This window comes from Leopardus geoffroyi, chromosome E1, assembly GCF_018350155.1.
Source record: "Leopardus geoffroyi isolate Oge1 chromosome E1, O.geoffroyi_Oge1_pat1.0, whole genome shotgun sequence".
In the NCBI taxonomy this organism is placed as follows: Eukaryota; Metazoa; Chordata; class Mammalia; order Carnivora; family Felidae; genus Leopardus; species Leopardus geoffroyi.
Genome location: NC_059330.1, coordinates 13,086,613 through 13,101,874, shown reverse-complemented (window position 1 = coordinate 13,101,874; position 15,262 = coordinate 13,086,613). Strand labels below are relative to the sequence as shown.

At 53.5% G+C, this 15,262-nt stretch overlaps 1 protein-coding gene across 6 annotated transcripts in view; it reads right to left on the bottom strand.

The window, feature by feature from the left end:
* Nucleotides 1-3,792: 3,792 nt before the first annotated feature.
* The window catches only part of ATP2A3 (ATPase sarcoplasmic/endoplasmic reticulum Ca2+ transporting 3), a 34,304-nt gene continuing 22,834 nt past the window's right edge, over nt 3,793-15,262 (bottom strand). For 3 of the 6 annotated variants that reach the window (XM_045487668.1, XM_045487670.1, XM_045487671.1), the window contains 6 exons: nt 14,151-14,353; nt 13,475-13,560; nt 9,471-9,604; nt 8,933-9,050; nt 8,310-8,427; nt 3,793-5,271 (listed from right to left, as the gene is read on the bottom strand). In XM_045487668.1, coding sequence (XP_045343624.1) covers nt 5,252-5,271; nt 8,310-8,427; nt 8,933-9,050; nt 9,471-9,604; nt 13,475-13,560; nt 14,151-14,353 — 679 coding nt within the window. In that variant the 3' untranslated portion in view covers nt 3,793-5,251. Of the gene's footprint in view, nt 5,273-7,871; nt 7,959-8,309; nt 8,428-8,932; nt 9,051-9,470; nt 9,605-13,474; nt 13,561-14,150; nt 14,354-15,262 lie in introns of those variants that run through there. The other 3 variants (XM_045487673.1, XM_045487669.1, XM_045487672.1) reach the window with 3 other exon arrangements.

The following is a 15,262-nucleotide window of genomic DNA, read 5'->3' as shown; positions in this document are numbered from 1 at the left end:
CAGAGGGGGCCTTTGCTCATCCTGGAGGCCAGCCCAGGCCATCAAGGAGTTTCGGCACAAGGCTCCAATGGGTCTCCTTAGCTACTCAGACACCCTTGCTTGGAGCACACACATCTGCTCCTGTTAGAGCCTCAGTTCTGACCCTGACATTCAGAAAACAGACTGTCATGGAGGATTATTTCACTTGAGGTTTTCATATCTAGAGCACGCCCCAAAGAAAAAGAAGTAAAAGCAATTGCATTTCTCTTCCCAGATCTCTTTTTTCCTAGTAACTTTGCCAGAGTAAGAGAGGCAGCTGATAGGATCAATGCATCTTTCACTGGTTCTAAAAAGCATCTTTCCATCCAGGACTATGTTTTCCCGCCCTTGCCCCCACTCCAGCATCCCCAGGGACAGACATCTGTGATTGTTCTAGGCATTGTGGGGAGCAGGGGTGGGCAGGGCAGGGGTCAGAGTTTACAGGGGATGTGGTGCTTTCACACTCCACAGATTTTATTTAAAACAGCCCTGTGATGTAAGCACCGAAACCCCCCATTTTACAGATAAGGAAACTGAGGCTCTAGAAATTGAGTGCCTTGCCTAAGTAGCTCCCATGCCGGCCAGTGGCTGGAGAGGAGGCTCCCCAAAGTCTGAGAGCTTGGCCCAGAGCCCACCCCGAGACTCCAGTATTTGAGAGCTGCCAGACCTTATAAGCCCAAAGGCCAAGTGGCTGGCTCTGGTATTGGGCCAGACCTTGTAGGGAGACAAAGCAGTGCTGCCAAGCCCTCAGCCCCAGGACAGCCTCCTCTGCCTGGCTAAATTTAGCCGCTCTATGGAGTGTAGAGGGGGCCTGTGTCCATCCTGGAGGCCAGCCCAGGCCCTCAAGGGGGTCAGCACAGATTCCAATGGTCTCCTTAGCCATTCAGAGTCCCAGAGTTGCAGGGATAACACCTCTGCTTGAAGAGTTCAGGACAGTCCCCCACACCGGGCCCGTCGGTGTCCCAGGGCTCGCTCAACGCCACTCGACTCCTTAGATGATGGCCAGAACAGGGCCCTGGGCCAGTGTACAGACACTGTCAAGGGGAGGTTGTAGGGGCAGGCATTTATGGGGAGGCCACAGCAGGGGTCCTCATGGTTGGCCTCTCCCAGACGTTGCACTGCTTCTCTGGCCTCTTCTAACCTCCCCAGCTGTGGGCCATGACCTGGCCAGAGCCCCTTCTCCCCAGCATCTGAGGCATCACAACCCCCTGGTTCTCCTCCATCCTTTTGAGTCATTTCCTCTTGGTCCCCATCCACTTTCTGCCCCTGGAATATGGGGACTCCTTGGGCCGACCTAGGTCCCTGCCCCCTAAACACTGAGCACTCCTTGGGAGGCTTGTCTCCTTGCCTCCTGATGTTGCTGAAACTTTTACACCCACATGGCAGCCACGTGCCCACCCACCTCCTCGGGCTCCTACCTCTGTCTTTTCTTCTAAATCCAACTGTATTGAGGAGTAACTGACATACAATAAAATGTACCCATTTTAGGCACAGAGTCTGATGAGTTTTGACAAATGCATGTAACCCCCACCCCCACCCGTCATCTGTCACCTTAGAATGTTCCCTCCTGTTCTTTTGCTGTCAATCTCTCCCCAACCCCCAGCCAATTACTGATCTGTTTTGTCACTAGATTTGTTTTGCTTGTTCTAGAATTTCATGGAGGTGGAATTGCACAGTATGAGCTTCTTTCACTCAGCACACGGGTTTTAAGCTTCATCCAGGCTGTGGCATATATCAATAGCTTGCTCCTTTTTTTCACTGAGAAGTATTCTGCCGTATGGACATACCACAGCTTGTTGTCCTTCCCCCGTTGATGGTCATTTGGGTTGTGTTCGGTTTGGGGCTGTGATGAGTAAAGCTGCCACAGACAGTTGAGTTCAGTTCTTTGTGTGGACGTTAGGTCATTTTCTGATTTTGTACCTCCACTTCTCCCGGTGCGGCCCCAACGAGGTCTCTCCTACCGCTGTGAGGGGTGTAGCATGGGAGGCCTGGGGAGCACAACATGGGCCAATGGAGGGGGCAGGACAAGGCCACGGACAGTTTGGCAGCTGCCATCCCTGAGCCAGTGCAAAGTGAGCCGGGGCTTGCCCCAGAACTCCCTCTTGGGTGAGTGGCTGTGAGGTAGGAAACCTCTGTTTACCTTGGCTGCTCCATCCTGACCTGCCAGGCTCCATGCTGTGGGCTGGCAAGGCTGGGTTTGTGCAGGCTTGGGTGGGAGCAGAGGTGAAGCCGGCCTGCCCATGACCTTCAGCAGCTGATGGAAGTCCTGGAGCTGCCCTGTCTCCTAAGCAAGCCCCCCAAGCCCATCTTAGCTCCACGCTCTGCCTATACATCATGAGGAAATCAGCTACATAGTCAGGCTCTCAGAGTCTTGGGGATCTTTTATCCGTAAAATGGAGCCCTAATCCCTGGCTTGGCCCATCTCAAGGAGCTGGCTGGGCACCCAGGGGGATGCAGAGTATGCAGAGGTTTGGGGATCTGAGAGGTCCTAGTGATGGACCACGCAGAAGGAAGCATCCTGCCCATCCTTGGCTCCAGCTGTGAGCCGTGTGCCAAATCTTGCCCTTCCCCCCACATAAAGTCTAGGAGCTCCTAAGGGCGAGTTCTGTCTCTTCCAGTCATGGCTGGCTTCATGGATGTGTGTTCTACGCAGGTGCACTGGACCCCATGCTCAGAAAGGCCCTGGTCTTGGTTTTAATGCTCTGCTGTCACTGTTATGAAACTCTTACTTTTTAAACAAAGGGCTCCGGGGGCGCCTGGGTGGCGCAGTCGGTTAAGCGTCCGACTTCAGCCAGGTCACGATCTCGCGGTCCATGAGTTCGAGCCCCGCGTCGGGCTCTGGGCTGACGGCTCAGAGCCTGGAGCCTGTTTCCGATTCTGTGTCTCCCTCTCTCTCTGCCCCTCCCCCGTTCATGCTCTGTCTCTCTCTGTCCCAAAAATAAATAAACGTTGAAAAAAAAAATTAAAAAAAAAATAAACAAAGGGCTCCGCATTTTCATTTTGTACTCAGCTCGCAAATTCCAAAGTCAGTCCTGTCTCTGGCTCTGTGGGCAGGGCCTGATTTCCCTTCCCAAGGCAGCTGGGCAAAGGATTAGATACAGAAACTTCATGAATGAATCTTCCCTACAGAGGAAGGAAATCAGGGAGATGGGGACGCACAGCTATTCCTTTTGCAGAGCCCCTGCTCCCAGAAGGCAGGGTCACCTGGGTGAGTCAGGAGTTAATATCAAGCAGCCTCTCAAAGGCTCTTGGACAATGTGAGCTGAAGGAAGCCATGGAGAGGTGCCTTTGAGCCGGGCTTGGAAGGGTCAGAAATTGAAGGCATCCTTGGGGTTCAAGGAGGGCAAGGAAGCAGAGCGAGAGACCTCAGGGAGAGATTCAGGACCCACAGAATAGTCAGGGCTGGAGGCCCCTGATATTTAGGTTCCAGGCCTAGCCCTGCCCCAGACCAAGTCATAAACCCCTCCCAGCCTGTTTCCTCACTGATGACATGTGAGTCTTAACATGTGCAGGGGGTTTGAACACATGCACCAACTATCAAGTGCTGTCCCTGTGAGGAGCAGAGTTGTGTCTCTGCCATTTGGGAGTGGCTGGGGAAGTCAGTGCCTTATCTCAGAGGAAGAGGGCAATCCCTGGCTGGCAATGTGGGAACCCCAGGCCTTGACTCTTGTTCCCAGAGGTGAGGTGGGTATAGCTGGTGACAGCTCAGGTAGACACATGGGCAGATGATGGAGCCACTCATTAGGAAAACAGATGGTGATGATCCTCCATTGCCCCCCGGCACTCAACCTTTATTTCTCTACCAACTTCGCATCAACAGGTGGGTTCAGGGCCCTCCCACCATCCCCCACCTCAAGATCTCCCTTCCCTTCAGCAGGACAGAAGCAGAGAATCTCTGTGGGCTAGTGCCCAGGGGAGCCCCGCCTGACTGAGAGAGGGGAGGGAAGAAAGGTGTGGTAAGAGGCCACAGAGCCTGGAGCCCATTTGTCTGCAAGGCAGGCTAAGGGGGCTTTTTGATTCCGGGGACCAGGACAGGGATGTGAGTCTTGATTTACACATAAAAGAATCACTTGGTATACTCTCCAGGAGGGGTGAGGATGTACATTGACCCACTGTTTTCTTCCATGCCTAATTTTTGCCAGAGGGGCAAGAGCCGAATTAAAAGAACATTTATGTCCATCAAACGCTCTTTTCCCATCATCCAACATGATCCACAATGGACACACATTCTTCCAGCAATGAGGGAGGGAGAGTAAGTGCTGTTGGGTAACTAGCCATTCTTAGTGACATCCTTCCAGCTCACGGACATGTGGGGTTGGAGGTGAAGAGTGAGGCCAAGAGACTAGAAGACTCAGGATCACCCAGCCGTGCAGACTGTGGGATGGTGCACACAGGGTTGAGCTGAGAGGGCACAGTGACCAGGTACCCAAGGATGTCTGGGGTCTTAGGCACCAGGGACATGGAGGGAAAATCCAGCCTCTGCTTGGCAGACTGGACAGCAACGAGATTTGGCATGTCTCATTTGCTTAGGACAGGGAAATCTCAGTCTGGGAGTGTCCAGAACTGAGGCAGCCAAGCCAGCTGTCTCCTGGGAAGGGGATCCTTACCCAGCGCCCCCCCCCCCGCCACTACCATCTCCCTCCCACTGACCCTTCAACCCCCTGCACATATAAACAGTAAGAGGCTCAAACCCTCACGTGCCAACTTTGTGGGAAAAGAGCAGAGTGGAGGGGGGTTGTCTGCCCTCACTGTGCACAGCTGGGCCCAGATGTCCTCCCCTTCACCGCCCCCCGTCCCGCTGACCAGGCCCCAGACCAGGCACTAAGTGAGAGGTCAGAGCTAGCAGGAACTCCAGGAGTCCTCCATCAGTACAGAAGCACCAGTGACCAAGTAAAATGCCCAGCCTCCAAGCAAGGGCGTGCCTGCTCCAGAATGTGCTCATAGATTTGGGGGTAGAGGCCTCTGCATGTCTAGATCTGCTTCCAGCTCTGGCTTCTGGGCAGGCCCCTCCTAGGCTGCTGCTCTGGAGCCGGAACGTCAGGGGTGAACTTCCCAGGAGAGTCCCAGAGGCATGAGTTGCACAGCCCCCATGCATATGGAAGCAAGGACAGAGACCCTCGGCAGGGCCCAGTGAGCAAGCGGTGAGCGTGACGGCAGTGTGGGGAGTAGGAGTGAACGCTTGGGCATCATCAGGCTGAGGTACGCACTGGAGACTCCACTCTGTTCCCAGCACTCACTTCTTGTCCTTTTCTTCTGGAAGAAAGACCCAAGAGTATGCTGAGATGTATGTGTGACGGTACACAGCCAGACTGGTTCTGTATGGCCCCTTCCACCCTCCATTTCTCTCGGGACAGCTGCGTTCTCCCACGGTATCAGTCAGGGGACCCAGTTCCACTGAGTCTTCTGATGCAGCTCCACATATCCAGCTGCTGCCCGGGCACATTTCCCTGATGCCCCCTGGGCCTCCTTCACTCTACATGTTCTATCAACACCTCCAGCCCACTCCAGGGCATATTTTCCTCTCAGTTTTCAGTTTGGGGAACCACTACCTAGCATGACGACATCCAGAAACTGGTGGCATTAACTCTTTGTTCATCCCATAGACTCAGGCTTGCTGAGTTTACCACCGATGTCTCTCGAGTTCTCTTCCTCCTGCTGCCCCATGCCTCAAGTCCTCTCAGCCCTGCTCTTAGCCCCCATCTTACCTCACCATCACCCTCCTGCCCCTGGCATCACATTACAAATCCAGCCTGTCATCCCCTTCGATGGCTCTCCATTGCCTTCAGAGTAAAGTGCAAGCCCCCCTCGCATTCTGGACTCTCCCAGATCAGCTCCTCTAGGCCTCCCTTCCCCTCGGTCTGGCCCTTTGGCTTCTGCCTGACAGCTGCTCAGTCACACCTAGGTATGGCCAAGAGATGGGGCAAGAGGACCACCCCCCCTCGCCTACCCCCTGCGGATGACCCGGCATCCGCAATTCTCCCCAGGACACATCCCTCATAAATCATAGGGAAGCTTATAAGTAGCAGGCCTCAGTAAAACTTCCCTAAAAGGCCACCAGGCTGGCTGGGAATGTAACAGGGTCCCCTCTCTCACCCCCGCCCCATCCGGCTTTAGAAGGCCCAAGGGACTCTGCAGCCACACAGGGCAGAGCTGTCTGGGCTTGTGGCAGGCGCACACCAGGCCACCTCTCAGATGTGGCTGCAGGTGCCCAGCCTGAGTCTTTCCTGTGGGCCCCATAGCCACTAGGGCAGGGTACCACCCTTTCAAGCCAAGCCTCACCAGAACCATAGTCAACATCTCAGGTTAATGAGGTGTTGCCCAGGACCAGTTCACCCTGGGCTGGGACTCAGTGTCTCCCCCTAGACCAGCTCAACACAGCTCATCAGCCTCCCTGCTTTGACCCTCCCATCTGTCCTCCATGGTTACCCCAGTCCCTTCCATGCTTCTACCCTTCTGTGGCTCACACTGCCATGAGGATAATGCCCAGGGTCCTTACCTTGGCATTCGAGGCCCTTTCCACACTGGAGCCTCACTTCTCTACCCTGCACTCTGAGTCCCAGCCCCACTAGAGACGCCAAGCCATGCTAGCCCAGCCCTTTCACCCCCAAGTTCCATCCTCCCCGTTTGAACCTCTGCTTAGATCTTGTCTCTTCTGGAAATCACCAGCAACCCTTAGCCAGCAGGGATTGCTTCTTGCCTAGCCCTTCCAACCTGCCCTGTCCTGTTAGGTGCCTTCCCTCCTCTCAGGCCAGGAAGCTTCTACCATGTGCCAGCCAGTGCCGAACATAGGCTTTTCCCCATTGGCTGAGAAATTTTCTCACTTCTAAGTTTTCTCAAGAAAATGTGCTGAACTCCTTAGCAGATACGGCTGCTAGGGAAGGCTCTCAGGGAAGACAGAGAAACTGCCCGAGCTGCCAATGAGGCCTGACTTCCCAGGTGAGTTAGCGTGATCAAGGCCGGCCAGCAGAATTCCTGGTAGGTCACCTCTGTGCTTCAGCCAGAAATGGAGAAGCCCTGGGCCCCCAAGGGTGGAGTTTTAGGTGACAGTCCTATTTCTCCTTCTTCAGCTCCCTAGGAGTGTCCACGGTGGGTGGGTCAGAAAGAACTGTACTGGGGGCAAAATGCCTTGTCTGGCTCCTGCTACCTCAACCGTGGGTCCCAACAAGGCCTTGCTTTGGCTGAGCACCTACTTCCACCTCTAAATGGTCTGGTCACACTATGGACAGACCTGTGGTGGGCCAGCTTCTCCAGAGAAAGAAGGCCAACTTGTTTTAGCCTCTTTAATAAGATAAAATGTTTACAGCGTCTAGGAGGGTTGGCCAGTGTGAGACAGAAGCCGATTGATCGCCTTGGCCCCTATGGAATGACAAGCACGTGATCTATTTATAGCCCTCCCCCCAACTCCAGGCTCCCTCCCCTGGGGCCGTGACACATTCCTGCCTGAGATGACCCTCAAGGACCCAGCTGCTCCAGTGCAGGCCTTGGGCTATGGCTGGGACTAATCCAGACCCTCCCTAGCAATCTGGCCACGGGGCTACTGCCTTGGCTCAAACTCCCAGGAACAGGGAGTTTCTCATCCCTGCCTTCTTCCATTTCTAGGCAGCTCTGGAGTGAGAATATGGTGCCTCCCTTGTCCTTGGGAGGTTAGAATCACCTACTCTCTCAGGCTCCTCCACCAGCAGAAGCTGGCAGATGGATGCCATGCCCCAGCCCCCTCCTCTAAACACTGCCTCCAATGCTGACCCTGCCATTCTTCCTCTATTACTGGATCAAGGCAGACCCAGAGCTGTGAGCTTAGAAACAGAGAACGCCCTCTTCCACCCTCCTACAAGGTAACACCAAAGAGGCCAATGCAGTGTGGTCTGGGATCCTGGCGGTGGTCAGTGGCTGCCCACTCCATGCCTGGGAGACTGCCCTGAGAATATCTGCATTAAGACCGGCTGGGTTCAGAGAAGTCAGAGGCCAAGGCCCAGAGAAGGGCACACTGGGCCTGGCCATGCAGGGTGGATGGCAAGTGAGGAGAGGGAGGCAGCATGGCCCTGAGTAGTGATCCTGCTGGCTGTGCCCTTGTAGCACAAGACCCTGCAGGTATCATGAGTCATAGCCACCAGAGCAGAGCCCCTTCTTGTCCTCTACTTGGTGATCCAAGAATACTTCTTTCTCTGTATAGACAGGGAGGCTGAAGCTGGCACCAGCCCGTTGCCGCCTGGGAGCAGAGGCAGGCAGGGAAGTGGGCAGGGAAACAGGCTAGAGGCAAGCAGGGTGGGGAGGGTCTGGGGCTTGCTACTCACCATCCACGTGGTTCCGGGACAGGTACTTGAGGGCCTCATCAAGCAGGATGACAGGCAGAGATATCTGGAGCACCACTACCCACTGGCGCCCACTCAGTGGGGTCACCTGGAAAACAAGCTGGGGAGTGGGGAGGTTTGGTTAAGGGAAGGACTTCTCATGTCCCCGCGATCCACCTGCTTCATACACCTGGGCTGCAATGGACCCGACATGAGCAACTCCAAGATGCTCCTTGAGGTCCCACCTCCAGATCTTTGTCCACTCTGTTTCCCCTGCCAGAAGTGCCCTCCCCTGCCCTTAGCCAAGGACCAAATCCTGTTGGTCCTGTTGAGAAGTGGGAGGCATTCTGTACTGGGGAAGAGCATAGTGTTTCCTCCTGCCCTAGCCTTGGGAAGTTCCCCAGAACGAGAAGTCTGGTCTCCACCTCTTCTGTTCCCCAAGTCTGAGGGCTCCTGAAGCACAGGCTGTGTGCACCAAGCACCTTCAGATCTCCCCACTCCCAGTCCTCCAGGCTTTCCATAGCAAAAGGGCCCACAGAGGCCCAGTGACCAACCCAGGGCCAGAAATGTTAAAGGAAGGTTTGGACCCTGTTGCAGAAGGGGTTTGGAGTCGGGCAGAAACTCACGGGCAGGGGTGGCACCAGCAGGATGAGGAAGTGCAGGGCCATGGACATGGCCACAGCTGCCAGCAGCCAAGGGTTCAGCCAGGGTGGCATCCGCAGCAGCGACTGGTTCTCCGAGACACTGCCAATGGTACAGGATACTCATCTTGGGCCAGGATGGGAGCAGGCCCTGCGGTGGGCACCCATCCACCCATGTGGAGGTGCAGGGAGTGGCCTGAGCCTCAGAATTTCCCTAATTGGGCCTGTAGGCTGGAGTGCTTCTGGGAGGCCAGTGCAGCTGGGAGGGATGTGTCACAGTTGTCTGCTCAGCCCCCCAGCAGCCTGTCCTTAGAGCCTGAACCTCCTTTCTCTGTCCCTCAGACCCAATCCTGGCCCCTCCGTTTCTTTAGACCCCAATCTTGGCCCTCATTGTTCCCTAGATCTCAATTCTGGCCCCACTCATCCTCAAAACCCTCTTCTGGACCCCTCTGATCCTCAGCCCCCACACTTAGGCCTCACCCCCCATCCCTCAACCCACTCCGGGCCCCTCAGCCCAGCCCACCTGTTGAGGGCATTGCACATTTCAATGGTCACCAGCACAGACAAGGCCATGGTTGTGGGGAAGCGTGACTCGAAGACCTCGCAGTCAATGTCAGCAAAGAGTGGGTTGTCCTCGGAGCACTTCAGGAAGTTCCTCTGAGGGCACCAAGGTGGGGTTGGGTGGGGTTGGGGAGAACAGTGGTCAGGGAGGGGCCAGTGTGGGGGAAGAGGGAAGCCTCACTCCGTCCTCAGCCTATATCTGAGGACATAATACAACCAGTGGGCAGGGTGCTGCCATGGGGTGGGCCCAAGGAGGGGTGCCTACCCAGGATGGGGTCAGAGGGACTACACTGTTCCAGAGAAAGGAGAAGCTAGCATTAGGATGGGGAGGACAGCAGAGGGCCCTGGGATCACAGGGAGGATGCAGGCATTACCCTGAAGGTGCTTGGGGAGCCCCGAATACTGGGGATGCAGGACTGAGGGTGGTGATTACCTGAGACCACAGAATAAATAAATGCATATGAAAACCAATCAGCCAAACTGTTTGAATAGAATTCACCTTTGGTGGGTAGACAAAGGCTGCATGTACTCCTAATCACCATTAAATAAGATTCCACTCATACTTCCCTCCAATTCTGCCACTGAAATTGAGCTCTACCACACTTGCCTTTGGCTTACAACGTGGATTAATGAATTGCTAGGTGCAGGCTTACTACACAGCTTCTTCGTAATTAAGAAGAAGCTCTCGGGGCTTGATAAGGGAAGTGGCTCTTGCCCCTGCAGTCCCGGGGGAGAGTTTTCTTCCTGTTCATAAACTTTGCTCACAGATTCTTCTGTGATAAGATGCTGAGCTGAGGCCATGTATGAGAACTTCTGGCTTGTTCTCTTTTGCATTACTGGGATGAGTGTGAATGTTCATAACTGTTAAACAGCTCTGTTCTCTAATAATATAAATTTGTTCTCTGGACTCTCCTCTGAACACAGAGATCTTTTAAGCTAAAGGTTTAGAAACTGGAATCACATGCTGTAAAAATAACCCTCAAAGAGAAGCCTGTAAAATGACCGGCTGTCTGAGCTCCTGTCCAGTAAATACATCCCTGTTTTCCCACACTGCATAAATATGGGTAAGGTGACTTTCAGCCAGAAGGGGCCGCTAGCACTTTCCTTTTCTCCCTCATGCAGGATAAAAAATTACAAAAGACTAAGCCTTGGTCAGATTTCTTATTTTAACAAAGAGATGGAGGTTCTTATCTCATTTAAGTCAGTAGTGGGATTTTCTCCCCAAATCGAGCTCCAGTATTTGGGACAAATGCATGTTTTTATTTGGCACTGATCATAGAGCAAGAAGATCAAATGCCCCTGCCTGTTGTGCCACTGTGGTCAGCACCCCCCCCACCCCCCCGCCTTTCCAGATCTCAATGGCCTGTGTACACATGTACATACAAATGCCGTATACACACCTCCCACTCAGGCATGTGCACGCCTAGATCCTTATGCATGTGCAGAGGGAAAAAATACAAAAAGGATCACACTAAGAGGTTTCAATAGATAAATACACTGTCCAGTTTAAACCTTCTGGGTTTTACCTGTGTGCCTCTGCCACATGCGTACATTATGCCCCAGGTCATGGGTCATAGAGTGGCCTCCTGAATTGATTAGAAGGTACATCGGGCTGAAACTTCAGTCTCCTAGTTTCATCATGAGCCTTGTGGGGGTGGGGGCCTGTTTCTTTGGGTGAAGCCACTGTTCTGCCTATTCCTTCCCTTTGCCTCTCTGGCTATTTCCTATTTACCTTATGCTGCAAGGCCTCCTCTGTGTTTCATTAACTTAATTCATCTGTACATAGCTCTTACTATGTGCCAGATGTTAGTCTAAGCACTTGACAAGCATTGACTCAGTTAATCCTCCTGATAGCCTTATGAGGCTGAGGCAGTTCTATTATTATCCATTTTGTAGATAAGGAAACTAATAGAGAGAGGTTAAGTAGCCTGTCCAGAGTTACACAGCTGGTGTGTGGTGGAACTAGGGTTTGAACCCCGGGCAGCCTGGATCCAGGCTCCATACTGTGTGTTCTTAGTCACTGCTGCGTTTTTGACAGCTTTCTTCAGGAACCAAGCAGGTGGGGCAGGGGGAGAGCGCTCTAGTCAGTTCTGCTGAAATTCCAGCATCTGAAGCTGAAAGTTCTACCTTAGGTCTAACCTTTGACCACCTCCAAGTCTCAGAGACACCTGCATTCTCTGCTGCAGCACTTCTCACCTTAAAATGTGAACGCCCACTGCCATGCTCTTCCCAGCTCTTTCCAGAGACTTTGCCTGCTTGGTCACTACTAATTTGTGCCTGGCATACAGTTGGGGCTTAATAGCCATTTCTTAACCAGATGGATAAATGAGAAATGGAATGACCTGAGGACAGTTGGGAAGTTGGCACCAAGGGGACTGGTGACTAATTCGTAGTGGGCGTGGTGTATGTGTCTACCACGACCCCCAGCTGTCTGGCTGGCATGGGTGACCAGGGAGGCAGTAGAACTGAGATGGGGATGAAGGAAAGGGATTATCTGGGGAAAGGTGATAGATCTGATCTTGGACTTAGTGAATACAATGGGCCTGTGGGACATCCCAGGGGAGGTATCCAGCTGGAATTTTGGGACTGGGCTCAGAAGAAACATTGAAACAGCGCAGTGGCGGGGGAGAGGGGGATCCTGGGAGATTTGAGATCTATAGACAAAGGAGGTTAATTGAGACAATGCTGGAAGAAGGCAGCAGCGGGATGGTGAGCACGCCCTTGCTCTGCATCTTGCTGCTCCCCCAGGAGCTAAATGAGCAGAGGTGCCTGAGGCTGGCCCGAGCCTTCTGCCAAGGGCTCGGGGGCACGAGCCTTTGGGATGAGGGCGTGGGCCTATGCTCTGCACTGCTGCAAGAAAGGAGAGCCCATGAGCTTCAGGGCTGGTGGGTACAAGAAAAGCGTCCCTGAGCTGACTGTACCTAGATACAAACACTGCGAGAATGCCTGAAATCATCACAGAGCCTCCCCAGGCAGGATGGGGCAATGAGTCAGGTCCCTCTTTTGAGCTCTTCTATCTACAAGAAGGTAATGAAGACAGACACTCTCAGAGGAAAAAGATCCCAAATCCCTGCAGCTCTCAGCTTTACATGAGAATTCCAAAACTGACATTGCCAGATTCACTGCAAAGGTTCTTTCAAGCAAAGGAGATGCCCAGACAGAGGGTCAGATTGACAGGCAGAGCTGAGGGGTCTCCTTGCTTGCTCAGTTCAGAGCTGTGCTGAGCTAAGCCAGCCCTGTGGTGGGCATGTACCAGCTAGGTGACTTCAAGAGGTCAGTGGATCCCTTTCTTGAGAAGCATGTTGTTATAGGGGTGGGGTGGGGAGGGAGAGCCTGGCAGATTCTTCCCTCCATTCTTAATCTCCTTATTTAAAAAAAAATTTAATGTATATTTATTTCTGAAGAGACAGAGAGACAGAGAGAGCGCGTGAGTGGGGGAGGGGCAGTGAAGGGGGAGACACAGAATCCAAAGCAGGCTCCAATCTCTGAGCTGTCAGCACAGAGCCCAACGCAGGGCCTGAACTCACGAACCGTGAGATCATGACCTGAGCCAAAGTCGGACACTTAACCAACTGAGCCACCCAGATGCCCCTCTTAATCTCCTTATTGACCCTCCACCTGAAGTTCTACATATCTCTGAACCCTCAATGTTTTGGGGGGTTCCCTGATAAAGGCAAGATACTTCTGGGCATTTATGCCCCTTGGCAGCCCCCTAACCAAATGACTGGGAGAAGCAGTAACCGCTTCTCTGGCTCTGGGGCCGGGCTGCTATCTCTAGGTTTCCAGTGGCTTCTGAGCTTGGCTCCTTAGATGGTGGATGTCTATGTATGTGTATGAGGGTAGGGAGGGACAGCCATTGGCCAACCGTGGAGTTCCAGATCCCTTTCCCCTGGAGCTCCAACAATTTGGGCAGTGAGTTCTACCTCAGAAATAACCCCAACAGAGTCCCTGGCCATCCTTGCTTACCAGCTGGTAGAAGGTGACGTGAGGTCCCTCGGCATCATATAGGAACCACCAGGTGGCGGCAGCCACCGTGGCCAGGCCTACGTACACTGCAAGGAGGGCAGGAGGAAGCTGGCTATAGTGGATAGCTGTGGTTTTCTGGCATCCATTTCCCCTTCCTAAAAATGCCCTGAGTTTCTGTCAGGGAACCACCCTCTCCCTCTCTGAGCCATGTGGTTTATAGCACCTACCCTTAGTGACAGTGGTGGGCCTTGATTGGCAATCAACATCTGCCACACCCCTGGCCATGGTGACTGGCTAGGAGATAAGCAGGTGGCCCAATGTGGGCCAAGAACAGGCCTGAGACTTTGATCATATTACTGACGGATACTCTCTCTTCTGCTGAATTGGGGGTTGTAAGAGAGTAAACATGAGGGCTACAGCTGCAGCAGCCATCTTTCCATCTCAAGGAGCACCTGTCCGAGAATGGAGCTGAAGCAGAGCCAAACTAGGCCAGTGATACTGAGGCCTGGATCCAGCCATGCCTGAGGAATGCTCTAGTATTTTCCATTAGATGAGCCCACACAGCTTCCTTTGGCCTATGCCAGGCTGAGTCATACTGTCTGCAGTTTGCAAGGATCCCTGATAGAAGCTCTCAGGAAGCTCCTGAAACCCCACTGAGGGCTAGGGCCCCACTCACCTCCTATAGCCAGATATCGAAAAAAGAGCCAGCCACTGATGAGGGCCTCACGAGGGTTCCGGGGCAGCTTCTCCATGATGTCCAGGTCTGGTGGGTTGAAACCCAGGGCTGTGGCAGGTAAGCCATCCGTCACCAGGTTCACCCAGAGCAGCTGCACAGGGATCAGGGCTTCCGGCAGGCCCAGAATTGCCGTGAGGAAGATGCTGGAACCAGGGTCAGAGGCTCTAGGGCCCAGCAACTGGAGAGCCCAGCTCCTACTCACACTCTAGACTGGGAGGCTCACCTACTGTCTTCACAGGAGCCCCACCTCACTTTTCTAGTTCTTATGTGTGTGCACAAGTGAGACTTGCATATACATGGCTCTGCTTCACCCTGGACCACTTGTGCCTCCTAATCTCAGCTCTGGAGGCTGGATGATTCTGCTCTTTAGGCCTCTCCTGTTTAGGCCAGAACTCCTCTCTAGGGCATGTACACATGTGGACAATGCATGCCTGAGCACATACAATTTGTTCGCAGACAGAAGTAAAAACAGCACAGGCCATACAATCGCACAAACACAAGCAAACACCTACATGCTTGCCCGGACAAGCAGAGGTGACAGAAGTCACATGTGTCCAAGCAAACATGTGCTCACCATCCCCCGCAGGCATCTCTCACACGTGAACCTAAATGTGTACAAATTAGATGCTGGCACAAATCCTCCGTGCTTCTGCTTATGCCTCAAGATGCACAAGAGCACACATGCACATGGCTACCCACACCTTTCATTCGGGTACACACGCCATGTTTGCACACACCTGTGTGCACACACTCACACACACACGTGAACACGTTACTGCCCCAGAGCAGCGCTAGTTCTCCCATCTTGGCAACTGTGAATGTGGGGATTATGGCTAGAGGGATGACAGGGACTTTTTAGGTATCTCCTTGGGGGCCGGGATGCACCAAGGCCTCTGGAAGAATGACAAGGCCCTGCCCTCCTTGAGATGAGGTCCTAGAAGGCCGTCTCCAGGGCAGGGCATGTGTTCCTCTACCCCTACAGCCCCATCCGAGCAACAGGCATTTTCCTTAGTGACCTAGAGCTGGTCCAGAGGGCTGGGAACAGGAAATGC